This window comes from Ornithorhynchus anatinus, chromosome X1 (genome assembly GCF_004115215.2).
Source record: "Ornithorhynchus anatinus isolate Pmale09 chromosome X1, mOrnAna1.pri.v4, whole genome shotgun sequence".
NCBI lineage: Eukaryota > Metazoa > Chordata > Mammalia > Monotremata > Ornithorhynchidae > Ornithorhynchus > Ornithorhynchus anatinus.
Window position 1 is genome coordinate 14,200,548 of NC_041749.1, and position 26,813 is coordinate 14,227,360.

The 26,813-nt window shown below is 47.2% G+C and overlaps 1 protein-coding gene across 1 annotated transcript in view; it reads left to right on the top strand.

Moving 5' to 3' along the window:
- The window catches only part of LOC100078307 (xanthine dehydrogenase/oxidase-like), a 52,014-nt gene extending 26,174 nt beyond the window's left edge, over window positions 1–25,840 (top strand). The window contains exons 20-36 of the mRNA XM_029049799.2: window positions 307–409; window positions 3,623–3,747; window positions 5,909–6,042; window positions 6,177–6,264; window positions 6,712–6,798; window positions 7,019–7,210; window positions 7,388–7,533; window positions 8,503–8,584; window positions 9,218–9,313; window positions 10,888–11,016; window positions 12,794–12,868; window positions 14,956–15,008; window positions 16,963–17,056; window positions 20,877–20,942; window positions 23,058–23,246; window positions 23,627–23,803; window positions 24,450–25,840. Coding sequence (XP_028905632.1) covers window positions 307–409; window positions 3,623–3,747; window positions 5,909–6,042; window positions 6,177–6,264; window positions 6,712–6,798; window positions 7,019–7,210; window positions 7,388–7,533; window positions 8,503–8,584; window positions 9,218–9,313; window positions 10,888–11,016; window positions 12,794–12,868; window positions 14,956–15,008; window positions 16,963–17,056; window positions 20,877–20,942; window positions 23,058–23,246; window positions 23,627–23,803; window positions 24,450–24,500 — 1,887 coding nt within the window. The 3' untranslated portion in view covers window positions 24,501–25,840. The remainder of the gene's footprint in view (window positions 1–306; window positions 410–3,622; window positions 3,748–5,908; window positions 6,043–6,176; window positions 6,265–6,711; window positions 6,799–7,018; window positions 7,211–7,387; window positions 7,534–8,502; window positions 8,585–9,217; window positions 9,314–10,887; window positions 11,017–12,793; window positions 12,869–14,955; window positions 15,009–16,962; window positions 17,057–20,876; window positions 20,943–23,057; window positions 23,247–23,626; window positions 23,804–24,449) is intronic.
- Window positions 25,841–26,813: the final 973 nt, after the last annotated feature.

Below are 26,813 nucleotides of genomic sequence, written 5' to 3' on the forward strand. Positions count from 1 at the left end.
AACTGGGAAGCAGTATGGCCTAGTGGAAAGGCCCTGAGTTTTAATCCTGGGCCCATAATTAGCCTGCTGTGTGACCTTGAGCAATTCACTTGGCCTCAATTTCCTCACTTTAAAATGAAAATTCAATACCCACTCACCCTCCCACTTAGACTGTTTACCCCTTTGGGACAGGGGCTGTGTCCAAACTGATTGTCTTGTATCTATCCCAATGCTTAGTACAGGTGTTTGGCAGATAGTAAGCACTTAAATACCACAATGATTATTACTAACTGGTATGGAAATCTGAATATGTTACTCTTTTCTTAGGATGCCATAAAGAATAAGTCCTTTCATAAGACTTCCTTTCTGCCGACAATGGAGAAAGGGGACCTCCAGAAGGGTTTTGCTGAAGCCGATCACATCCTTGAAGGTAACCGGGAATTTGTCTTCCCTTGCCCGGCCCTGAGTGTGGCGATGGAGGCTGAGCCTAGTCTGAACAGAAGCCAAATGTCTGATGGTTGGGCCCAGGGAGGAGTCAATCAATTCATCAATCAGAGGAGCAAGAAAAAGAATTTGTTAGTGCTTAAGTAATAGAGTATGCAAGACCTGCACAAATGTGCTATGGAAGGATGGGACTAGACAAGTGCTTAGGTGGCACAGAAATGGCAGTGTGGGGGATATAAACAGAGGGGATTCAAAATTAATCAGGAAAGGCTTCCTGGAGGAATTATATGTCAAAGGAGCTTGGAAGATAGGGAGGACTGTGGCCTATCAGATTTCAAATGACAGTGGGTCATGAGGTTGGAGGCAGAAGAGACAAGGCACAGCGAATAGATTAGTTTGAAAAGAAAGATGAGTGTAAACCAAGGTATAGTGGGAAGTGAGCATGGGTAAGTTGCTTGACTCACCTCTCATTTCCCTACTCCGTTTAGTGCTTTGTCTACATTTGGGTCTGTACCCCTTAAACACTCATACCCCATCCCCACGGCACTATGTACCTAGTCTTATATTCCCGCTGCTTCCTATAGCTGTAATTTATTTCACTGTACATCCCCCAAATGAGGTTGTAAGTTGCTGGATCTACATCTCCAGTCCTGATCTCTCTCCTCTGCATTCTCCCATTTCCTCCTGGTTTCAGGCCTTTTCTTAGTGGCTATCTTGCCGACATTCCCGACTTAACATTTCCAAAACACAACTCCTCATATTCCCTCCCAAACCCTCTCCCCTCCCTGGCTTTCCCATCCCTGTAGACAGCACCACCATCCTCCCTGTCTCACAAACCCATAACCTTAGCGTTCGTTATTGTCCACTCATCTCTCTCATTCAACCCACATATTCAATCTGCTACCAAATCCTAACACTTCAACCTTCACAACATTGCTAAAATCAGCCCTTCCCTCTCCATCCAAACTGCTACCATGTTAATCCAAGCACTTCCCATATCCCGCCTTGATTACTGCATCAGCCTCCCTCCTGTCTCTTCCCCTCTCCAGTCCATACTTCATTCTGCTGCCTCGATCATTTTTTTGCAAAACCCTTCAGATCGGATTTCCCCACTCTTTAAGAATGTCCAGTGGTCGCCCATCCACCATCCACCTACACATCAAAACGAAATTCCTTACCATAGACTTTAAAGTACTCAGTCAACTTGCCCCTTCCTCCTTATCTCCTGGTATCCCTACTACAACCCAGCCCACACACTTCACTCCTCTAAATGCCACACACTTCACTCCTCTAAATGCCAACCTACTCTTTGCATCTCTACCTTGTCTAGCTCACCAGTGACCTCTCACCCTTGTCCTGACTCTGGCCAGGAACGCCCTCTCTTCGTGTCTGATGTGTGATCATTTTCTCCACTTTTGAAGCCTTAGTAAAAGCACACCTCCTCCGGAGGCCTTCTCCAACTAAGCCCACATTTCCCTTTATCTCACTCCCTTGTGTGTCACTCTTGCCTTTGGAATGGCAACACTTTATTCACCGCCCGCCTCCCCCCCCCCGCCCAAGCCCCATGGCATCTATGTACCTATTATGTAGGTACATTATTATAAATTTATTTATTTATACTGTTTCCCCTTCTAGAGTGCAAGCTCTCTGTGGACAGGGGAACATGTCTACCAACTCTGTTATATTGTACTCTCACAAGCAGTTAGTAAAGTACTGTGCACCCAGTAAGCACTCAATAAAAACAATTGAATTGAACTGAATAAATATGATTGATTGTACCCAGCAACTCTGTGGTACTGTCCTTTACCTAATACTTAGCATTAAGTTTGTGCTCAGGTAAATAGCATTAATTGATTGATGAGTTGATTAGGAATGGGAGAACTGACTGAATATTTTGAAGTTTGAATAGTGAAGCAGTGTGGCCTAATAGAAAGAGCATGAGCCTGGAAGGCTGAGTAACTGGATTTTAATTCCAACTCTGCTTTTTATTTATGGTATTAGTTGAGCACCTACTATGTGCCAGGCACTATACTAAGGGCTGGGGTAAGTACAAGCTACACAGGTTGGTTACAGTCCATGATCCACATGGGGTTCATAGTCTTAATCTCCATTTTACAAATGAGGGCACTGAGGCACAGAGAAGTTAAGTGACTTGACCAAGGTCTTAGAGAAGCAGCGTGGCTCAGTGGAAAGAGCCCGGGCTTGGGAGTCAGAGGTCATGGGTTCAAATCCCAGCTCTGCCATTTGTCAGCTGTGTGACAGTGGGCAAGTCATTTCACTTCTCTGTGCCTCAGTTACCTCATCTGTAAAATGGGGGTTAACTGTGAGCCTCACGTGGGACAACTTGATTACCGTGTGCCTACCCCAGCACTTAGAACAGTGCTCTGCACATAGTAAGCGCTTAGCAAATACCAACATTAAGTGGCAGAGCTGGGTTTAGAACGTAGGTCCTTTTAACTCCCAGGACCATGCTGCATCCACTATCCATACTGTTTCTCATTTATCTCTTTTGCCATTTGTCTGCTGTGTGACCTTGGGGAAGTCACTTAACTTCTCTGTGCCTCAGTCACAACATCTCTAAACAATAATAATAATAATGTTGGTATTTGTTAAGTGCTTACTATGTGTTGAGCACTGTTCTAAGCCCTGGAGTAGATACAGGGTAATCAGGTTGTCCCACGTGAGGCTCACAGTCTTCATCCCCATTTTACAGATGAGGTGACTGAGGCACAGAGAAGTGAAGTGAGTTGTCCACAGTCACACAGCTGACAAGTGTCAGAGCCTGGATTCGAACCCATGACCTCGGACTCCCAAGCCAATGCTCTTTCCACTGAGCCACGATGCTTCTTAAGATTGCGAGCACTGTGTGGGAAAGGACTATGTCCACCCTGGTTATATCTACCGTAGCACTTAGAACAGTGCCTGGCACATGGTAAATGCCTTACAAATACCTCAAAAAAAGTCAGTGGTCAAGAGTTTCTGCTTATTCAGCAATTATGTGGTTGGCCTTTTGAGGTTTTTGGAGGAGTGAAGAAATGCGTGTAGAGCCACATTTTTGAAAAATGACCTGGGCGCAGAGTGAAGAATGGACTAGAGAGCAGAGAGCCTGGAGTCAGGGAGACCAGTGAGGAGGCTGAAATTAATGCAAGGTCAGAGTGCAGGGCATTGACCCATCAATCATTTCCATTGGTTTCTTTAGGAGAGGTGCACGTTGGGGGGCAGGAGCACTTCTACCTGGAGACTCACAGCTGTATTGCCATCCCGAAAGGTGAAGAAGGAGAGATGGAGATTTTTGTAGCTTCGCAGTGCCCAATGACAATTCAGGTGATGCCTGGTCACAATCCACTTAAGGTCGAATCCAGCAGGGGCCCTCAATGGAGATGCGACTTGCATCAGAGGTGTTCGGTTTGATTATGGGGTGTCTTATGAAATCTACCAGTTTCTGGTAGAAAGGGTTGAACTATGACCCAACATGGTGCCGCGTCCCCTATGATTGGTCTCCTTCAGCCATATGATGCATTCTGCCACCCGCCTGGCATTTGCTCCTCTAGATTGCAAGCTCATTATGGGCAGGGAACATGTCTGCTAATTCTCCTGTATTGTACTCTCCCAAGCACTTAGAACAGTGCTCTGCACACAGTAAGCACTCAATAAATCCCACTGATTGATTGCTCCCCATGTGGGTCCCCGGTGGATGGTCTGCTCAGTCGTATCAGAGATTCTGCCCTGCTAGCCCTGCCAGAGCAGCCTCTCTGTCCTCTGGAAGGCTGGCAGCCCCCAGGGTTGGGGTGTTTGGAAGGAAGTGCCCCAGTTGGGCACGATCTCTTTCAAGGAGCTGGCGAGAACCTCTTCAATTTGCAAAACCCCTCCGATCCACTCCCTGCCCTCACAATCTACTCGTGTACTCGCACTGACTCTGTTCCCCATCCCCTGCAGAGGGATTCTGCTCCAGGGACAAATCCCACCTCCCTCTCCCCGAGTGCTGCTCCCCTGGTTGCAAGATCGGGCGACTTGCAATTTAGACTGTGAAGATAATCTATCAGGAGCCAATATAAATAGCTCATTTATCGCATCATCTTGAAGGATTTGGCCTGATTAATAAATCATAGTAGAACGAGCACCAATGTGTCCTGGAACGTCCTGCAGTGCTACTTTCCAGGGTCTTGCTCAGCCTCCCAGAGAGCTCTCAGTTCTAGTGTAAAGACTTGGGCAGGGTGGTCTATCCTGCAATTGCCTCTCTTTTGGGAGTGTAGCTGCACCATGGGAGTGGGCAAGATTCATTTTGAGTGGCATCCAGCCAAATGGAGCCCTCCTGTCATTCCTCATTCATTCATTCAATAGTATTTATTGAGTGGTTACTATGTGCAGAGCACTGTACTCAGTGCTTGGAATGTACAAATTGGCAACAGATAGAGACAGTCCCTGCCCATTGACGAGCTTACAGTCTAATCAGGACAGACAGACAAAAACAATAGCAATAAATAGAATGAAGGAGAAGTACATATCATTAAAACAATAGCAATAAATAGAATCAAGGTGATGTATATCTCATTAACAAAATAAATAGAGTAATAAAATATATACAATTGAGTGGACGAGCACAGTGCTGAGGGGAGGGGAAGGGAGACGGGAAGGAGCAGAGGGAAAGTGGGGGGAAAAGGAGGCTTAGCTGAGGGGAGGTGAAGGGGGGGGTAAAGGGGCAGCAGAGGGAGCAGAGGGAAAAGGGGAAGGTCAGTCTGGGAGGGCCTCTTGGAGGAGATGAGCTCTAAGTAGGGCTTTGAAGAGGGGAAGAGAATTTGTTTGGCGGAGGTGAGGAGGGAGGGCATTCCAGGACAGCGGGAGGACATGGTCCGGGGGTCGACGGCGGGATAGGCGAGAATGGGGGACGGTGAGGAGGTGGGCGGCAGAGGAGTGGTGCGTGCAGGGTGGGGAGTAGAAAGAGAGGAAGGAGGAGAAGTAGGAGAGGTCAAGGTGATGGAGAGCCTTGAAGCCTAGTGTGAGAAGTTTTTGTTTCATGCAGAGGTTGATAGGCAACCACTGGAGGTTTTTAAGAAGGGGAGTGACATGCCCAGAGCGTTTCTGCAGGAAGATGAGCCGGGCAGTGGAATGAAGAATAGACTGGAGCAGGGAGAGACAGGAGGAAGGGAGATCAGAGAGAAGGCTGACACGATAATCCAGCCAGGATATTATGAGAGCCTGTACCAGTAAGATAGCCTTTTGGGTGGAGAGGAAAGGGCGGCTCTTGGCGATATTATAAAGGTGAGACCGGCAGGTCTCGCTGACAGATTGGATGTGTGGGGTGAACGGAAGAGCCGAGTCAAAGATGACACCGAGTTTGCGGGCTTGAGAGACGGGAAGGATGGTCGTACCATCCACAGTGATAGGGAAATCAGGAAGAGGACAGGGCTTGGGACGGAAGATAAGGAGCTCAGTTTTGGACATTTCTCCTGCTGAAATGATCCCAACCGATGTCTTCTTCCTATAGGATTCAATTGCCAAGGCCTTGGGTGTCCCATTCAACCGGATTGCAGTTCGTGTGAAGAGACTGGGAGGAGGCTTTGGAGGGAAAGATCACAGAAGCGCGCGGCTGAGCACAGTGGTTGCTGTGGGAGCTCACAAGTAAGATGCCAAGCTAGAGAGAAAATAGAGCAGGCTGAAGAAAACAACTTCACAGTTGTCTAAAGGTGGAATTGGTCCTGGGAGCAGGGTGGGAGAGTCCCGGAAGATGGTAAAAGTAACGGTGTCTCTCCCAGGTCTGGCCGCCCCGTACGCTGCATGCTGGACCGAGATGAGGACATGCTGGTGACGGCCGGAAGGCATCCCTTCATGGCCCGCTATAAGGTATGGGATGGAGGGGACTGACCATAGGAAGGCAATGAGCAAGTGTTCCAATTCCAGCTCTGCCATTTTCTCACTGAGATGGTGGGTGAGAAAGGTGATGAAGTGTCAATCCCTTGAGCTTCTGTCTTCTCTGCCTAAGAAATGGAGATGACATTGCTAGCAAAGCACTATGGGAATGTAGGGTTGAAAACTGTGCATTCTCCTCCTTGTCTTTACCCCACACAAAATTTGAGTGCCTGTGGGAGAATTTTCCCCTAGCTCAGGGTTTCTTTGAGTAGCTCTCGAGTTTATATTGTTCCTTGAACACACCCGTTTTTTAAGTAAATTCTCAGTTCCCCTTCCCATCCCTTGGGGTTTCCTGTGTGGATAGAAATGGGAGGGGAAATTACAAGAACAGAGAACTGAAATATCAAGAGGTGGTAACTGACATACTTGTTTTTGGATTAGGTTGGCTTCATGAAGGATGGGAGAGTCGTGGCTTTGGAGGTCGATCACTACAGCAACTCAGGCAACTCTTTAGAGTTCTCCGAGAGTGTAAGTAAGACCAACCTCTTTGGCCCTGTGTTTGGAGAAGACCCAATACAGTTACTTCTTGAGCAAGCTTTAAGGAATTGACCTCAGATGGCTCAGCAGAAGTAGGAGAAACAGACCTAAGAGTGAGGGAAACTAGACCCTATTCTAATTTTTGAGACACTCTCAGTAGAAATAAATAATAATCTGGTGTTCTTTCCTGTGTTCACTTCTCATTGAACAGATCATGCAGAAAGCTTTATACCACATGGACAATTGCTATAAAATCCCCAACCTCCGGGGCACCGGGAAACTGTGCAAGACCAACCTGCCCTCCAACACGGCCTTCCGGGGCTTCGGGGCGCCCCAGGTGATGCTAATCACCGAGTCCTGGATGAGCCAAGTTGCTGTGAAGTGTGGACGCCCACCTGAGGAAGTAAGAGGCAGAGAGTCTTTGGGCGCTGCATGTGGAAGACTGTGCTGATCTGTCCACTGGTATAAAGACCACTGGTCTGACTACCTCCCTCTGTGGGAAGAGCAGGCCAGCTAGGTCAGTTTGGTGGAGCGGAAGAGATGGGGCTTGGCAGCCATTTTTCCGTCTCCCTTGGGGCAGGTGCGGAGGTTGAACATGTACGAGGACGGGGACCTGACTCATTTTAACCAGAAACTGGAGGGGTTCACGCTGTTCCGGTGCTGGTCTGAATGCCTGGAGAGCTCCCAGTACCATTCCAGGCGGAGGGAGATTGAGAAGTTTAACAGGTCAGCAGGAGGGGACAAGGAGGGGAGGTTTAGAGGTGGAGAAAGAAGGGCAAAATGTCTTGGTTTTTGGGTTGCAAATCTCCCATCGTGCTTCGGGAGGGTTCTGTGGTTTGCCAGTGACTGTCAAATTGACCCTTCTTGTCAATTTACAATAGTAGCAGTTACAGTAGTCATAACAATAATAGTAATGCTTTTTATTAAGGGTTTACTGTATGCTGAGCACTGTAGTAAATGCTGGGAAAAAATATCCATTTGGGAATTAGGTATAGCCCCTGTCCCTCGGAGGGCTGAAAATATTTTTGAAGAGTTTGAAGTTTTCAGAATCAAAAGCCACTCTTCTTCACGTGAACTCTAATATATGCACCTCAAGTACAATGTGTTCAAAAACCAAACTACTCACCTTCTCTTTCAAATGCTTTCTTCCACCTCGTTTTCCATTCACAATAGGAAACACCACCATCTTTTAAGTCTCTGTAGCCCATAACGTGGGTATTAGTACCGATGTCTCCTTTTTCTATCCCCATATACAGTCCATCGCCAAATCTTGTTGATTTTTCCTCACAATACTTCCAGAATAGCGAGGGTGTTTGCAAGGGGAGACAAGTGTTTGAAGATGTAGAGAAGCTTAGCAAACAGATGTGCCTGGGGTGAGATCATCAGGGAAGGGGGTGTTCTACTTGGGCAGAGGCTTTGGGAATAGGTGGAGACCTGAGTCAGATTTGAAAACAGCGATAGACATTATAAATTCAAAAACATCAGTGTGAAAAATGACAAACTTCACTTCCATTCACCCCTTTATGGCCCTATCCACTCCCTGACTGGATCTCTCTGTCATCTTTGAAAATGAACAGAAGGGAGGGGTGGGTGTGTCTGTGTGTCTGGTGTTCAACAAGACCTTGACCTGGGTTTTAGGTCAAAAGACCTGATGAAAAAGCAAGGCTTTTCTATAACGGTGCTGACTTTCCTCAGGGAGAATTATTGGAAGAAGAGAGGATTGGCTATAATTCCCATCAAGTTTGCACCTGGCTTCGAATTTTCCTTCCTAAACCAGGTAATTGTTCTTGGTTTTCCCTGGGATAGTCTTCAAGATGGGCTGTTTTTTTTTGTGTGTGTGTGTGTCCATTGGGTATTCAGGGTTGCAATTCAATGGGGCAACCTTGAAAATTCCCCCAGAGCCTTAGGGTGCAGGGGGTCTTTCTGAGAAAAACAGTGTGACCTAGTGGAAAAAAAACACAGGGCAGGGGGTTCATGGACCAAGTTAGAAATCCAGACTGCACCACTTGCCTGCTGTGTGACTTTGGCCAAGTCACTAAACATCTCTGTGCCTCAGTTACCTCATCTGTAAAATGGAGATGAGTACGGTGAGCCCCATGTGGGATACGGAACTTTGTCCAAGATGATTACCTTATATCTACCCCAGTGGCTGACACATAGTCAGGGCTTAGCAAATATCATTAAAAAAGCCTCACTTAATTGGAGAAGGCCTGTTGGGGGAGATGTACTGTTAGAAACTGTTTGAAGGTAGGAAGAGCCATGGTCTGTTGCAAATGGAGGGGGATGGAGTTCCAGGCCAGAATTTGGCTGATCTAAATGAGGGGGCTTGGTTGGACCCAGTACTGCTGTCTGCTGGGATGTTCTAGCTCTTTTGTGATGGCACTGGGGTTGTCTGACCCTCTTCCATTAGGGTGGCGCTCTGGTGCACGTCTACACTGATGGTTCAGTGCTTCTTACCCATGGTGGGGTCGAGATGGGCCAAGGACTTCACACCAAGATGATCCAGGTAAGCAGCCCTCAAAGAGTCCATCTAAGAAGAGACTGTCTTGAGGGCCAAGTCCCCGTCTGCCACCCCAACCCAAGTCCATTCATTCGTTCCTTCATTCAGTAGTATTTATTGAGCGCTTACTACGTGCAGAGCACTGTACTAAGTGCTTGGAATGTACAATTCGGCAACAGATAGAGACAATCCCTGCCCAATGACGGGCTTACAGTCTAATCGGGGGAAGTCCAAACCCCCACAGCACTTGTGCATATTTGTACATATTTATTACTCTATTTTATTAGTGATGTATATATATCTATAATTCTATTTATTTTGACGGTATTGATACCTATCTACTTGTTTTGTTTTGTTGTCTGTCTCTCCCTTCTAGGCTGTGAGCCTGTTGTTGAGTAGGGATTGTCTCTATCTGTTGCCAAATTGTACTTTCCAAGCATTTAGCACAGTGCTCTGCACACAGTAAGCACTCAATAAATACTACTGAATGAATGCTGGTGAATGATGCCACCTAACACCATTCAGATGCTTTTTTTGCTCCTATCAGTGTTTTTGAGCTGGTCTATCCCACAGTGGCCTGAAGAGACAGAGGCTGTTGGAGAAGAAACTGCAGGGAAAACCCTGCTCCGTGCTGCTGCTAACCACTCATTCAGCTCTCCTTTTTTCACTTTATCCACACTCTTATCCCCGTCAGTCAGTCAATCCTATTTATTGAGTGCTTACCATGTTCAGAACACTGTACTAAACACTTGGTAGAGTACATTCCCTACCCAAAATGAGCTTCCAGTCTAGAGGAGGAAACAGATATTCATATAAATAAATGAATTACGGATATGTATATAAATGCTGGGGGCCAGGAGGGGGGGAATGAATAAAGGAAGCAAGTCAGGGGAGTAGAAGAAAGGGAAAAAAGGGTTTAGTGAGAGAAAGCCTCTTGGAGGAGATGTGCCTTCAATAAGGCTTAGAAGAGGGGTAATTTTCTTTTAGATATGAAAAGGGAGGGTGCTCCAGGCCAGAAGAAGGACATGAGCAAGAGGTAGGTGGCAAGATAGATGAGATTGAGGTACAGTGAAAAGGTTAGCATTAGCGGAGCCAAGTGTGAGGGCTGGGTTGTAGTAGGAGAGTAGCGAGGTGAGGTAGGAAGGGGCAAGGTGATTGAGTGCTTCTCCCACTCCATCCAAGCACTATTTGTTCTCCTCAAGCTGCTCTACCCACTAGGCCTCATTCCCATTTCTTCTGCCCTCCTCTCCATTCAAATCTGACTCACCACAATTCTCTGTCTTCAAAGCCCTTCTCAAGTCAGATTTTTCCAGGAAGCCATTCTGAATTAATTTCTAATCTCCTTCACTGCTGCTACTTCAGCACTTCTGGGCCACCTGTACCTCCCATACCCTACTCACCTTCCTCCTGGCTCTAAAGAATTTTAACATCCATCTTCTCCACCAGATTGTAAGCACCTCAAGGTAGGTGTAGACCACGCCTACAAACTCTGTTGTAGCATCCTCTGCGTGCAAAAGGTGCTCAATAAATATTGTCGTTTGATTGCATACCGAGTCGGCCGGGCCCTTCCTGTCCTGCAGGTGGCCAGCAGAGTCCTGGGAATCCCGATCTCCAAGATCTACATCTGCGAGACGAGCACCAGCACGGTGCCCAACACCACCTCGACGGCTGCCTCCGTCAGCACAGACATCAACGGGATGGCCGTTCAGGTACGGACACGGCTTAGAAGCCCAGCTGTCTGGGCTGACCTGGTGGTGTAGGGTGCGAGGATCTCCCCATATACCTGCTCCTCGGACAATTTCATCAGGTTCAGTTCCTTAGAATTCGGGGATCCTTGGGACTTTTAGTTCCTGTTGGAAAAATGGGAGGAGGAGGGGAAAATGAGAGTAAAGAGAAGCAGCGTGAGTCAGTGGAAAGAGCCTGGGCTTTGGAGTCAGAGGTCGTGGGTTCTAATCCCGGCTCTGCCGCTTGCCAGCCGGGTGACTTTGGGCAAGTCACTTAACTTCTCTGTGCCTCAGTTACCTCATCTATAAAATGGGGATTAAAACTGTGAGCCCCACGTGGGACAACTTGATTACCTTGTATCCCTCCAGCGCTTAGAACAGTGCTTTGCACATAGTAAGCACTTAAAAAATACCACCATTATTATTATTATTATTGTTATTATCTGGTCTCATGCCCATGGAAATGACTAATTCTAAGCCAGAAGTTCGGGAGACTTCACCAGAATTTACAGCTGGTCCTCCTGAAACCATATAAACTCCTGCCCTGCCTCTACCTAATCATGTGGTGGTGCTAATATCACTTCTGGTCCCTGGAACTCTATTTAATGGTAGTTAAGTGCTTATTATGTGCCAGACACTATACTAAGTGATGAGGTAGACCCAAACCTATGAGGTAGGACAGAGTCCAAGTCCCACATGAGGCTTTCAGTATTAATCCCTACTTTACAGATGAGGTAACTGAGGCCCAGAGAAGTTAAAACACTTGCCTAAGGTCACGTGGCAGACAAGTGGCCAAGTATTAAGCATTTTTGTTATTAAGACTGTGTATGTGTGTGTGTGAGTGTGTGTAGACAAACACATACAGGTGACAAGTGACTTCACTCCTCCTTGACAGGATTGGAACCTTAGTGGAGTAGCCCTTGGGAAGCACCTGCAGGGTCAACAGCTGTAGGAGCTCTGTCCGAGTCTGAGCACCTAGGCGGGGACGGGGACAGGGGAAGAGTGACAGCAGGAAAAGGAGAGCAAGGGGGAGCAGAGCGAGGGGTGTGGTGCCAGGGTTGGGGCAGAGTGGTAGGGGAGGAGAAGAAGGAGTTCAAGAGCCAGTGGGGAGAGTGAGATGGAAGGTGTAGAGGACGTGGGGAGTGAGGAAAGGGGAGAGCAAGAGGGTGCGGAGCAGAGAGTGAGGGGAGCGCAGAGTGAGGGGTGAGGTACGGGGAAACCAAGGGGGAGGGGAGGAGAGGAAAGCAGAGCAGGAGGGGAGAGAGTGATAGAGGGGCTACCTAGGGGAGGATGAGGGGAGGGGCACAAGATCAGGAAAGGACAAGACAAGGGAGGTGGAGGGGCATGAGAGTGAGTGTGAAAGATTGGGGGGCCATGCCAATGGGTAGGAGAGAAGAGGAAGTTGAGGCACTTAATAATATGCAAGAAGGTTGCGGGACCAGGTGAGTGTAAAGGAACATGATTTCTAAAGAGGGGGAGATCAGAGGATGAGGGGCGAATGAGCAGAGAGGGGTGAGCGATCTTCTTACCTCTCTGCTCAGTGCCCTAACTGGTCGGATAGAGAGAAGAAACACATGCGAGAGGGCCCACACGTTCCGTTCTGCTCTCTATTCTGCTCAGTCTTTGATACGTGCTGTGGCAGTATTGTCAGGACAGTATTGATTGCATTGGCAGTTTATCCGCTTCCTTTTGTCTAGGTAAGCTCTGGCTTGGCCTCGGGCAGAAAGTTAGTGATCTCTCTGCTGCTGTGTTTCCCTCTTAGGCTGCGTGTAAAACAATTTTGGAAAGGCTGAAGCCGTTCAAGGAGAAAAACCCCACGGGCTCTTGGGAAGACTGGGTGAGTCCCTCTTTCACATCTGGTCGTCACTGGAAGGGGAGAGTCGTTCCTTTTCTTATTTATTATGCAGACTTTTGGCAAAGAGGCAGGTAAGTGGAAGCTTGTGGGCAGGGATTGAGTCTACCAACTCTGCTGTACTGTACTCTCCCAAACAGAGCTCTGCACACAGCGTGGCTGAGTGGAAAGAGCACGGGCTTTGGAGCCAGAGATCATGGGTTCGAATCCCAGCTCTGCCACTTGTCAGCTGTATAACTGTGGGCAAGTCACTTAACTTCTCTGTGCCTCAGTTACCTCATCTGTAAAATGGGGATTAAGACTGTGAGCCCCACGTGGGACAACCTGATTCCCCTGTGTCTACCCCAGCGCTTAGAACAGTGCTCTGCACATAGTAAGCGCTTAACAAATACCAACATTATTATTATTATTATTAAGTGCTCAATAAATACCATTGATTGATAATAATAATGATAGCATTTGTTAAGCACTTAATATATGACAGACACTTTACTACGTGCTGGTGTGGATACAGGCAAATTGAGTTGGACACAGTCCCTGTCCCATGTGGGCCTCCCAATCTCAATCCCCATTTTGCAGATGAAGTAACTGAGGCCCAGAGAAGTGAAGTGACTTGCCCAAGGTCACACAGCAGACAAATGGTGGAGCTGGCATTTGAACCCATGACCTTCTGACTCCCAGGCTCATGCTGTATCCACTATGCCATGCTGCTTCTCTGATACTCTATCATTCATTCAATTGTATTTATTGAGCACTTACTGTGTGCACAGCAGTGAAGAGAGACAATCCCTGCCCCATGCTGCTTCATAGAAACAGACACCTTCCCCAGCTCTGCTCCTTGTTCCTATTTCTCCTGAATGACTGTGTCCAACCTAATTAACTTGTATCTACCCCAGTGAATAGAACAATCTTTGAGACATAGTAAATGCTTAATAAAAACCATAATAATAACGGTTCTACAGAATGCATAAGAAGCAGAATTGCCTAGTGGATAGAGCTTGGGCCTGAGAATCAGAAGGACCTGGTTTCTACTCCTGGCTCTGCCACATGTCTGCTGTGTGACCTTGGGCAAGTCACTTCACTTCTCTGGGCTTCAGCTACCTCGTCTGTGAAATGGGATTAAGGTTGTGAGCCTTATGTGGGAAATGGATTGTTGAACCTGATTAGCTTGTGTCTATTCCAGCGCTCAGTACAGTGCCTGGCATATCGTAAGTGCTTAACAAATGCTATTAAAAAAAGGAAGACTATCTCACAGAGTGAGTGAAGCACAGTAGAAGGGACTCAGAGCAAGTAGGGGTTGATGGGGAGGGGATGGATGTAAAGGGAAGAGGGGCACAGAGCAGGAGGGTGGAAGAGCAAGAGAGAAGGAGAGGAGGGACAGGGGAAAAGAAGGGCTGTGGGAGTATAGATCCTGGATTAGAGAGGAGGGACAGGGGAGCCAGTCATAAACATTGCCCTCTTCCACATAGCTCTACCCCTCAAGAATTCACTTAGACCAAATCTGCTGTCGGACACTCTGCTGCTGATTCCTTCTCCCACGTCCTTTCGACTCTTGATGGATTGGTGATAGAGCATTTTAAACTGAGTAGCGACGGTGTCTCAAGCACGAGTTGAGGAATACCATTAGCTGCGGTCCCTGACGTGTGGCTGTTGGTCTGGACAGTTTTCCAGGAATGATGTGATTGCTGACCTGGTTCCAGGGAGAGATGTGGTTGAATTTATGGATCTCTTTTCTCAGCGGGGCTAGCTGCCCAGTTCTGAAGGCGGGACCCAGTGCTGCTTTCTACTCTGGGTTCCAGAATACTCTAGTTTCTCTAGTTATTCAATGGTATTTGAGTGCTTACTGTGTGCAGGGTACTGTATTAAGCACTGGGGAGAGTTCGATGCTCTAGACTGTAAACTCATTGTGGGCAGGGAACATCTGTACCAACTCTGTTATACTGTACTCTCTGGAGCGTTTTGTACAGTGCTCTGCACACAGTAAGTACTTAACTACAGTAAAGTAGGTATAGATGATCCTTGCCCACAGGGAGCTTAAAGAAGCCTAGGTAAGTGTGCCCTCTCTCCCTCAGGTGACCGCCGCCTACTTGGCTCCTGTGAGCTTGTCAGCGACGGGATTTTACAAGTGAGTGTGGAATGACCCGTCCCGGCTCTATCCTGCCCAGTGCCTGGGGAAAATGTATATGCTATCTGTGCCGTTCCTGAGCATTTGAAGTTTGATTTCGCCCTGGGGATGATAATAATAATGATATTTGTTAAGTGCTTACTGTGTGCCAAGCACTGTTCTAAGTGCTGGGGTGGATACAGGGTAATCAGGTTGTCCCACATGGGGCTCGCACTTTGAATCCCCATTTTACAGAGAAGGTAACGGAAGCACAGAGAAGTTAAGTGGCTTGCCCAAGGTTACACAGCAGATAAGTGGCAGAGCTGGGGTTAGAACCCACGTCCTCTGACTCCCAAGCCTGTGCTCTTTCTACTAAGCCACGCTGCTTCTCTCCCCTGGGAGACCTCAAACTTTGGAAATAGGCTTGTGGTGGTGGTGATGGACTCTCCGATTGTTCCTGACCTGGACCCCTGTGAAGTGCTGTAAGGCATCTGAAGTGACCTTACAGAGATCTGTGTCTTCTCTTCTCTGAGAAGCCATGCGGCTTAGTGGAAGGAGCACAGGCCTGGGAGTCAGAGCGCCTGGGTTTTAATCTCAGCTCTGCAAACTGTCTGCTGTGTGACCTTTGTCAAGTCACTGAATTTTTCCTGAGCCTCGGTTCCCTCATCTGCAAAAATGGGGATTCAATACCTGTTCTTTACCCTACTCAGACTGTGATCCCCATCTGGGACCTGATTATCTTGTATCTGCTCCAGCGCTTAGTACAGTGCTTGATACATAATAAGCTCTTAACAAATTACCACAATTCTAATTTTAAATTGCCCTGACTTGGCACCCCAAGTTTTCCTGAGACTCAAAGGCTGAAAACAAAGAGCTTCAGGAACTTTGGGGTTGTAGGGCAAAGGGCTGTCCTGTTGGTCTTTGTGCCTGAATTTGTCCACTGTCCCACGATGCCCCTCCCCACGAAGTACTCCCCTGCAGGAGTCAGGCCACAGTCCATCAGTCCACCACACCACCTCTCAACCCCATGCCCCTCCACCGCCCCCATTGCTGCCTGAAGCCCTGATGGTGCCATTCGTGCCGATCGCCTACTGGCACCTCAATCCCAAAGACATCATGGGGAGTCCTCCACATCAAACAAAAACTCCTCAACATTGGCTTTAAAGCAATCATCTTGTCCTCTCCTGCCTCACCTCGCTACTCTCCTACAACCCAGCCTGCACACTTCTCTCCTCTAATGCTAATGTTCTCATGTACCTCTATCTCATCTACTTCTCCAATGACCTTGTGCCTACTTTCTGCCTCTGGCCTAGAACATTCTCACTCCTCATATCCAACAAATTACTCTCCCCGCATTCAAAGCCTTATCGAAGACCCATCTCCTCCAAGAGGTCTTCCCTGACTAAGCCCTCCTTTTCTCCTCTCACATTCCTTTCTGCATCACCCTTCACCCTGACTTGCTCCCTTTATTCATCCCCCATCCCAGCCCCATAGCACTTATGTACATATTCATTCATTCATTTATTCATTCAATTGTATCTATTGAGCTGTATTGTATTAAACACTTGGAAAGTACAATTCAGCAACAAATAGAGACAATCCCTGCCCAATAATGGGCTCACAGTCTCTGTAATTTATTTATTTAGGTATGTATATCAATGTCTGTCTCCCCCTCTGGATTGTAAACTCGCTATGGGCTGTTTATTTTGTATTGTACTCTCACAAGTGCTAAGTACAGTGCTCTGCACAGAATAAGTGCTCAATGAATATGAATGAGTGAATAAATGAACGACTCACCTGCCGCTGCTGAGAGATGGGGACATCCTGCTGAACTGGCTGAATTGTGCAGTCCTTTTGAGGGGGTAGGCTGGATCTGATTCACATTCAGGTATTTTCATCTTTGTAAATTGTGCCCTGAGTTCTTTCTTTTTTTTTCTCTCCATCCCCCATATGTGACTTCCAACCTGGGCTACAGCTTTGAGATCACTCCGGAGAATCCCTTCTTCTACTTCATCTTTGGCGCGGCATGCTCCGAAGTAGAGATCGACTGCCTGACAGGTGAACACAAGGTAAGCCTGTTGGGACGGTTCTTGTCCGGAAAGCGCTGGAAAGATGAGTTAGGAAATCGTAAGCCTGATAGACAAGGATGCGCTATATGAACGATGATACTTCTTAACCTAAGGATCCATTAGTACCTAACAAGCACGTCTCAAATTGCTGGAGATTTCTGGATTAAAGCAGTCAAGAGAAAATACCCTGAAGCTGCCATTTTCCTGGAAAGTCTCATCCAGGTTTGGCTGGTGAGGTGGAGAGGGAAGTGTGAAATGGCATGTTTGTTCTTGAAAGTTTACAAATCAGGATGGCCATGCTTTCCAACTGGTGAATGGAATTGGTTTGGGAGAGAGAAGAAGGGTGAGATGTACCTTGGGAGTAGGGATCGTGGTTACTTCATTGTACTCTCCCTAGTGCTTTGATTGATTGCTGAGTAACACTACCCAGGCCCTTCTCTCTCCCAGTCACTGCCAGCACTCAGCCTTGTTCATAGCTGAAGTTCCCTCCATGTTGAGGGCTGAAGTTCCACAGTGACATGTGGTGGGGAAATCCAGCTAGGAGGACCACTTGGACTAGGGGTGGGGGGCAAAACCCAGCAGGGAAGTGGACAGCTGTAAAATGTCTTTCAGGTGAGCTACACTTTGGCTTTCAAAGAGGCTCCAAGGCTCAAAGACTGCTGTTTCCCCACCTCCCCCATCCCACACACCCCAGTGAGAGTGGATCAGAGATCGAGCCCTGCATTAGAGAAGATGTGTAGCTCTGTGGATAGATCACAGGCCTGCGCATCAGAAGGACCTGGGTTCTAATACCGGCTCCTCCACGTGTCTGCCGTGTGACCTTGGGCAAGTCACTTCTCTTGCCTCTGTTGTCATCTGTAAAATGAGGATTTAGGTTGTGAGCCCTATATGGGACATGGACTGTGTCCAATCTGATTAGCTTGTATCTACCCCAGCACTCAATGCAGTGCCTGGAACATAATAAACCCTTAACATATACCCTAATTATTATTCATTATTATGATTATGATGATCACACAGTCCCAGGGCTGGGCTCTGGGGGCACGGTGGAGATATCAAAAAAATAATGCAGTAAGAGTGCAGTAAGAACATCCTATCGTGTACCTCATAATATTATCTAGGATTCAGATGAGGTGCTTCTAGGTTTCCCTAAGAACCCTGCTAAGCGGGAATATAAATAGGATGCCTGCAGCCACAGTGGTCGGATTTGCCGTTGCTATAAACGTTGAGAAGCAGCGTGGCTCAGTGGAAAGAGCTCGGGCTTGGGAGTCAGAGGTCATGGGTTCGAATCCCGACTCTGCCCCTTGTCAGCTGTGTGACTGTGGGCAAGTCACTTCACTTCTCCATGCCTCAGTTCCCTCATCTGTAAAATGGGGATGAAGACTGTGAGCCTCACGTGGGACAACCTCATTTCCCTGTATCTACCCCAGCGCTTAGAACAGTGCTCTGCACGTAGGAAGCGCTTAACAAATATCAACATTATTGTTATTATAATGGTAAATCTGGGGCTGGGCTGGGCTGGTCTGCCTGTTCTCACTCCCATTGGTTCCAATCAAGCTCAGGCTGCAGGCATCAAGATCTGCCCCCACACGAGGACCCTCTCTGGCCCTTCCCTCTGCCCTCGGCCCTCCAACCAGAAATTTCTGTGCATTCACTGAACTGTCTTCTTGTGACAGGATGAGCAGTATTTCTAAGACAGGTTTCTTCATACATGGAAGGAAGGCAGTATTAGTAGCACACAAAGGCACACAGAACACGCCTGTCCGGGCATGAGATTAGCTGCATTTATTTATTCATTCATTTAATCATATTTATTGAGCGCTTATTATGTGCAGAGCTCTGTACTAAGCACTTCATTCAATAGTATTTATTGAGCGCTTACTATGTGCAGAGCACTGTACTAAGCGCTTGGGATGAACAAGTCGGCAACAGATAGAGACAGTCCCTGCCGTTTGACGGGCTTACAGTCTAATCGGGGGAGACGGACAGACAAGAACAATGGCAATAAACAGCGTCAAGGGGAAGAACATCTCGTAAAAACAATGGCAACTAAATAGAATCAAGGCGATGTACAATTCATTAACAAAATAAATAGGGTAACGAAAATATATACAGTTGAGCGGACGAGTACAGTGCTGTGGGGATGGGAAGGGAGAGGTGGAGGAGCAGAGGGAAAAGGGGAAAATGAGGCTTTAGCTGCGGAGTGGTAAAGGGGGGATGGCAGAGGGAGTAGAGGGGGAAGAGGAGCTCAGTCTGGGAACGCCTCTTGGAGGAGGTGATTTTGAAATGGAGACATAATAATAATAATGTTGGTATTTAAGTGCTTACTATGTGCAGAGCACTGTTCTATACGCTGGGGTAGATATAGGGTAATCAGGTTGTCCCACATGAAGTTCACAGTTAATCCCCATTTTACAGCTGAGTTCACTGAGGCACAGAGAAGTTAAGTGACTTGCCCACAGTCACATAGCTGACAAGTGGCAGATCTTGGATTCGAACCCATGACCCCCGACTCCCAAGCCTGTGCTCAAGCATCAATATAAATAAATAGAATTTTAAGTATATGCACAACAAAACAAGTAAACAGACATTAATATAAATGGAATTACAGATACGTACGTATACACAAGTGCTGTGGGGAAGCGGGGAGAGGAAAGGGAGCGAGATGGGGCAACAAGGAGGGGAGGGAGTGCTGAGGAAAAGGGAGGGCTTAATATAGGAAGTCCTCTTGGAGGAGATGAGCCTTTAGTAGGGCTTTGAAAGGGAGGAGTACGGTTGTTTGGTGGATTTGAGGAGATAGCATTTAGAGATAGCACGATGGATATAGATTATAATCAAAGATCTAATTCATTGCACAGGGTTGTTCTCCCATCTTTATATTTCTGGTGAGTCGCCACTGCCAGTCGTGTGAACCCTGACTGCAGCCTACTGGCTAGGCCCCTCTGCCTGCAGGGGCCCGGAAATGGTGCCAAGGGAGAGCTCTAGTAGTGACAACTTTCGACACGGTGTGGGAGAATCTGGGAAAATAGATCAAGATTAATCCCCATATTATAGATAAGGCAGCTGAGTCTATAAGCCCATTGTGGGTGAGGGATGTGTCTGTTTATTGTTATATTGTACACTCCCAAGCTCTTAGTACAGTGCTCTGCACACAGTAAGCGCTCAATAAATATGAGTGAATGAGTGAGGCACAGAGAAGTGAAGTAACTTGCCTCAGCTCCCACAGCAGACAAGTGGCAGAGCTGGGATTAGAACTCAAATTCTTCTGACTTCCAGGCCTGGGGTCTTTCCAGTAGACCACACTGCATTTTGAAGTTGTCATGTCAAGAACCAGCTCAATACTTTTGGAAAGGGAGCATGGGTAGAGTGGAAAGAGCACGGGCCTGGGATTCAGGGACCTAGGTTCTAATCTTGACCCCACCAAGTGCCTGCTGTATGACCTTGAACAAGTGACTTTTCCATGCCTCAGTTTCTACATTGGTAAAATGGGGATGAAATACCTGCTCTCCATCTCCATTAAACTGAGCCTCATATGAGACAAGGACTGAGTTGGAACTGATTACTTTCTAACCCTAGTGTTTAGCATAGTATTCGCTTTATTATTATTATTGTAATTGTTACTATTATCATTTTTGCTGACTTTCCTGTTTTCATGGTATGAGTTCAGTGCTTACTATGTGTCAAACAGTCTTCTAAGCTCTGGGGTAGGTACAAGTTAATTAGGTCAGTCACAGTCCCTGTCCTACATGTGGTTCACAGTCTAAGTAGGCAGGAGGACATATTAATCTCCGTGATCATAAAATCCGGCTTTTCTTTTCAGAACATCCGTACGGACATCGTCATGGATGTCGGCACCAGTCTGAACCCGGCCATCGATATCGGGCAGGTACGGAACGAGGGTTAGGGTGGGCTGGGTGGGCCTGACTCAACTTTCCCATCCCTCGTCACCCCTGTACGGAGGATTGTATTGAACCCCGAATCAACTGGTCAGGGCAGATGATTTTTGTTGACTGTTTGACCGAGAAAGAACACCCCCGTCTTCTGCCGGATCACAACTCCGTTGGTTAGCACCAAATATACAGAACTTCTCCACAAACCGGCCACCACCTAAATGTCACACCCCACTATACGTCTGCCCCAAAGCGTAGTGCCCTTACCTACCTAAGCTGCTCCACCTGGGAGCCATTTTTCTGCCGCTGGGAAACCCAAGCACAATATAGAGCCCCTAGTGAAGCAATGCCATCCTGCTCTGCACCCTAAACTCAAGATGGAGACTGCCCTGAACACAGACTGTAGGAGACGAGCAATGAAGCCTTTTATCCAAGCCCCAAAGACCTGGTTAGAACCAATCAAGCAGCATGGCCTAGTAGAAAGAGCAAGGGCCTGGAAGTTAGACAACTTGTGTTCTAGTCCTGGTTTTGCCACTTGTTTGATGTGTGTTTGGTACAGTGCTCTGCACACGGAAAGAAGTGAGAGGCAGCAGGACTTAATGGAAATGCTACAGGCCTGGGAGTCAGAGGACCTGGGTTCCAATCCTAGCTCCGCCACTCATCTTCTGTATGATCTTAGGCAGGTCATTTAGCTTCTCTGTGCCTTAGTTACCTTATCTGTAAAATGGGGATTAAATCATACTCCCTTCTACTTAAATTGTATGTCCTATACATGACAGACTGTGTCCTATCTGATTATTTTTTAATCTACCCCAGTGCTTAGCACATAGTAAGTGCTGTGAGCTCGTTGTGGGCAGGGAATCTGTTGGTTTATTGTTTATTGTACTCTCCCAAGTGCTTAGCTCAGTGCTCTGCATACAGTAAGCACTCAATAAATGAGATTGAATGAAAGTACCAAACAAAAAAAAATTACGAAGTGCTTAATAAATACCATAGATTGATTGTATTGCCCTTAGCCAATACAATTCACTTGACTTGTCTCCATCTATTTGCTTATCTGTAAAATATGTATTAACTGTCTGTTCTCCCTCCCCTTTAGATTGTGAGCCTCATGGGACGAGACAGGAACTCTCTGATCTGATTATATTGTACCCTCCCCAGCATTTAACACAGAACTTGGCACTTAGTAAGGGCTTAACAAATATAATAATAATCATCATTCATTAATTCAGTCATATTTATTGAGGGCTTACTATGTGCAAAGCACTGTACTAAGCCCTTGGAATGTACAATTCGTCAAGAGATAGAGACAATCCCTGCCCAACAACGGACTCACAGTCTAAATGGGGGAGACAGACAACAAAACAAAACATCATCACCCACTATCAGAGGCTTTATGACCCTGAAAAAGTATGTATTCAGTATCACATGGCCAGAGTCCGTAACATTCCTTCTCCTTCTGGAAAAGTTTTGGTCAGGCAAAATGGTGGGATGATACAGTATGAGGGTACCTCAACTTGGGAAATGTATTACTGGCCAAGGATTACTCATAAAATTACCCAATCTCCTTTCCACAGTAGATCTCTCTCTATGATGTTACCTGAGAGGTTGCAATAAGTATAAAGGATCACTGAAGAGGGAATCTGGTTTACTTTTAGTGTGGCTGAGAAAGGATAAATAAGTTCCTTCATTTATTGTTTTGAAATGTTGAAGTTTTGAAGGGGCTGTTGTCACATATAACAGAATCAGAACCCAGAACCAGGGTCTTTTGGTACCCTTCTCGACTGTAAACTCCCCTTCCTTGTGAGCTGGGAATATGTTTACCAACTCTGTTGTACTGTACACTCCCAAGCACTTAGTACAGTGCTCTGCACAAAATAATTGCTCTATAAATGATTGATTCTTGAGGTTCCCCTGGTTTTTTCTCTCCTACCAAGTGGTAGAAATAATAAGCTCCTTCTGGCATCAGAACAAACAGAAATGGCCCTCATCCAGATTGAGAATGACTGTAGTGTCATTGAATGCCTCCCTTCTCACTGAATCTTGGGGTCACTGCTGCTGTGGAAAGGGTTCCCAGGAGGCTGATGGTTTGTGTCTGATGACTCTTGCAGGTGGAGGGGGCCTTCGTCCAGGGCCTTGGACTCTATACCCTGGAGGAGCTGTGCTACTCTCCCAAGGGGAATCTGCTGACCCGAGGACCCAACACCTACAGGATCCCTGGTTTTGGTGATATCCCCACCAAGTTCAACGTGTCTCTGCTCCGGGACTGCCCCAACCAGAAAGCCATCTTTGCATCCAAGGTACAAATGTGGGTCTGCACATCTGGAGTGGCGAACTATCGTCGGGGGGGTCGGAGAGTTTGCTAGGTTCTGTTCCTTTTAAAGTCTATCGTGGGACTGCTCCAGCCATATGGTTGATTCCAAGAGACCCTGGGAGGAGCTCAAAATTCAGGAGAACAGTCTTGGAGCAGTGGCACTTCACAGAGCAGAGAGCTGAACTCACCCTGACCCCTGGACTGTCCACAGTAGTTCATGCTGCCTGTTTCTCCTCACAGTTCAGACTCTTTGGGGGCCACTTACCCAGTTGGATTGTACTGAGGGGAAGATCTGGGAAAATTAGAGTTTGGTCCATGTTGGGCTTTGCCTCATTTCTAGCCCCTGTTTTCTGTCCATCTGCCCAGGCTGTCGGGGAGCCGCCCCTCTTCCTCTCCGCCTCCATCTTCTTCGCCATCCACGATGCCATCGGTGCAGCCCGAGCCCAGCAATCAGAGAGGCAATTGGACCCGCTTTTCCAACTGGACAGCCCGGCCACCCCGGAGAAGATCCGCAACGCCTGCGTGGACAGGTTCAGCGCTATGGTATGCCCCCTGCAGCCCCGGCCCTGGACCGGCTTGTCTAGTGGGTTAGGGTTTCCAGCTCGAGAAACCAAGCCAGTGTTCAACAGTTTAAAATACTACTGGCGTGTTTTTCGACCACTGGTTTAGTGGAAGAGGCTGTCTCAATGTAATGCTGGGGTAGGAGGGGTCCATAAGAGCTGTATGGGTAGCCGATATCTTTGGGAAGCAACTGCTTGAGTCGGTTCTTCAGATGGAGCCGTCACTTAGCGTTGCCTTTATTTTCCTGTGCTGTCTTGATGCCACAGATCCACAAATTCACAGGGAATATTTTCAGAATGGAGCCTCTAACCATCATGGAAATGAAATGGTGTTGAGGCTACCCCACAGGCTGAGATTTGCTTTGAAGTGGCAACAGTATGAGGAATGGATAATGATCTGTTGTTTTTGCTTTGACCTTTGTCCCTGAGGGGAGCTACTATGTTTCTGAAGAGTTAGAGATTTTCTCCACAAAGGAAATAGGAATCAGCAACATTTCCTTATCCCGACTGCTTGACTCAAAGCTGGTCAGAGAGCTGTTGGCTACACTGAGCTGCCTCATGGACACGAAACAGTGTCATTGCATTAGCAAGCCATTTGTCCCAGGCTCATTCTGTGTTTTTCCTTGCAGCTTCGCCCTGAGGAATCCTCCGATTATACGCCGTGGTCTGTGAGAGTCTGAAAGGAAAGTCCAGGGCCAAATTTTTGCTCAGCTGGTAGCACCTAATGCTTTGAGATCTAATCCAGCAAATCCCTAAAGTCATAGCTGGCTATTTACTCTACTTTAACCCTCGCAGCCCAGCAACACTAAACCAAACTTATTTAGCTCATGGAGAAACATCGTCCCTCAATTACATTACACTAATGGTTCTCATCTCCCTTATTCAACCCACATAGTCTGTTACCAAATCCTGCCAATCAATCAATCAATCAGTCACTGGTATTTGTTGAGCACTTACTGTGTGCAGAGCACCCTACTAAGTCCATGGGAGAATACAACTGAATCGGTGGACACGTTCCCTGCCCACAACAAGCTGAACAGCCTCCATGACTTTTCTAGTATCCTTCCCTTCCTCTTACTCCAAACATCTACGATGCTGACTGGTCCAAGCACCGTCGGCTTACTATGTGCCCAGCACCATATTTAGCACTGGGGTAGATACGAGTTAATCAGTTTGGACACAGTCCCTGTCCCACATAGGGCTCACAGGTGCCCTGTTAGGCAATATGACAGCTTTCAGAGCAAGTATCCCCCTCAAGAGAATCATCAGCAGGAGCCTAATGGGAAGTTGGAGAAGAACAGAAGCAGGAATTTCTAGGCCAATTGTAGACCCTTGGGCTGGAGAGGTTGTAGATATCGCCAAACTTTCTGCACCTATGCTGCCATGGTCTCTAGGACTGCTCCTGCATCCATCTTGTCCAGAAGCATCCATCGGGAGACATGAGAACAGTGAATCCAATCCTTGTTGAACAAGACTGGTGGAAGTTCCAACCCCAGCAAAGAAGATCAGGTCCATGAGGGGAGTACCCAGTGCCAGCTCACTCGCCTTAAACAACCAAGATGTTCCAGTCCCAACAGTGACCTGCAGTCTGGACAGCTGTGGTTGCCTGGTCTGTTGTTCTCTCTTGGAAGGTGATGGTAGCAGTAGGCTATTCCTGGAGAAGTATGCTGCACCCATACTGCAATGGGAGATGGAGAGTGTCCTGTGATTTACTCTGTCTTATGGACTGTGGGAACTTTCATGGTATTTGGAGATTGAGTAGGGTGAATGATATCTGAACCTGGTAAATCTGGGGATTTTCAGGAGAGTGGGGGTGGAGGACAGGAAGCAGTAAGGGAATGGTGATTCACATATTCATGTTGGCATTCATTGGAGTTTTGTGAGACCGAGAAGATCCTATGTGTGCAGTTGTGTTTCTTTTATGACCTGGATTTACATGGACTGTTGGAGGCTGGATTTGGAGAGTGGATTTTAGATTGTGAATAAAGGGCAGGATTGCTGAGCCCATACTAATTGAAGAGCCATGTGCCTGTGGTTTACTATATGGAGTTTGTCTCTGATGTGCATTTTGTTGGCTTGGGGTGGCAAGGACAGGGAAGGAGGACCACTGGTTTGGGGTTCTGTTATAGCACAATCTCCAAATTCTATAGGAAGCTCGGGTCCATTTGGGGGATTGGGGCCTGGAGTCTAAGGACAGGGGTAGGTTGTGCCCTCTCAAAACCAGGAGACACTCTGGGTTGGGAGGGGACATTCCTTCATTTACTAACGAAGGCATTAAGGGGAACATTTGGTTTTGGGACTGGAAACCAGAATGGAGTTCGGTAATCCTCAATCAGCGAGGAGTTTAGCAGGGATTGGGTGCCCCATCCACTGATTATTCAATAGTATGTATTGAGAACCTTCTTTGAGGCAGAGAACTGGATTAAGATCTTGGGCATCTATAGTTGTTAGAAGATATGATCCCTGCCCTCAAAGAGCTTGCCATTTAGGGGGGGAGATAGTCTATATGCATGAGGACACCTGCCCAAAACCTCTGAACTATTCCAGTGGAACTAAGTTACAGAGGTTGGAAGAAGTGGCCAAAGAGCAAAGCAGAGAAGCAGCTTAGCCTCGTAGAAAGAGCGTGGGGCTTGATTCTAATCCCAGCACCCAATACTTGCCTGCTTTGTGACCTTTGGCAAGTCACATAATAATAGGAATGATGATGATGATGATAACTATGGAATTTGTTAAATGCTTACTCTGTCCCAAGCACTGTACTAAGCATTAGGTGGACACAAAGTAATCAGGTAGGAGACAGTTCCTGACCCACATGAGGCTCTCAGTCTAAGTAGGAGGGAGAGTAGGTATTGAATCCCATTTTGTAGATGAGGAAACTGAGCCCCAGAGAAATTGAATGATTTACCTGAGGTGACAGCAGGAAAATGGCAGAATGGGGATTAGAATCCCTTTTCACTAGGCCGTGCTACTTATCAGTACCTCAGTTTTCTGTG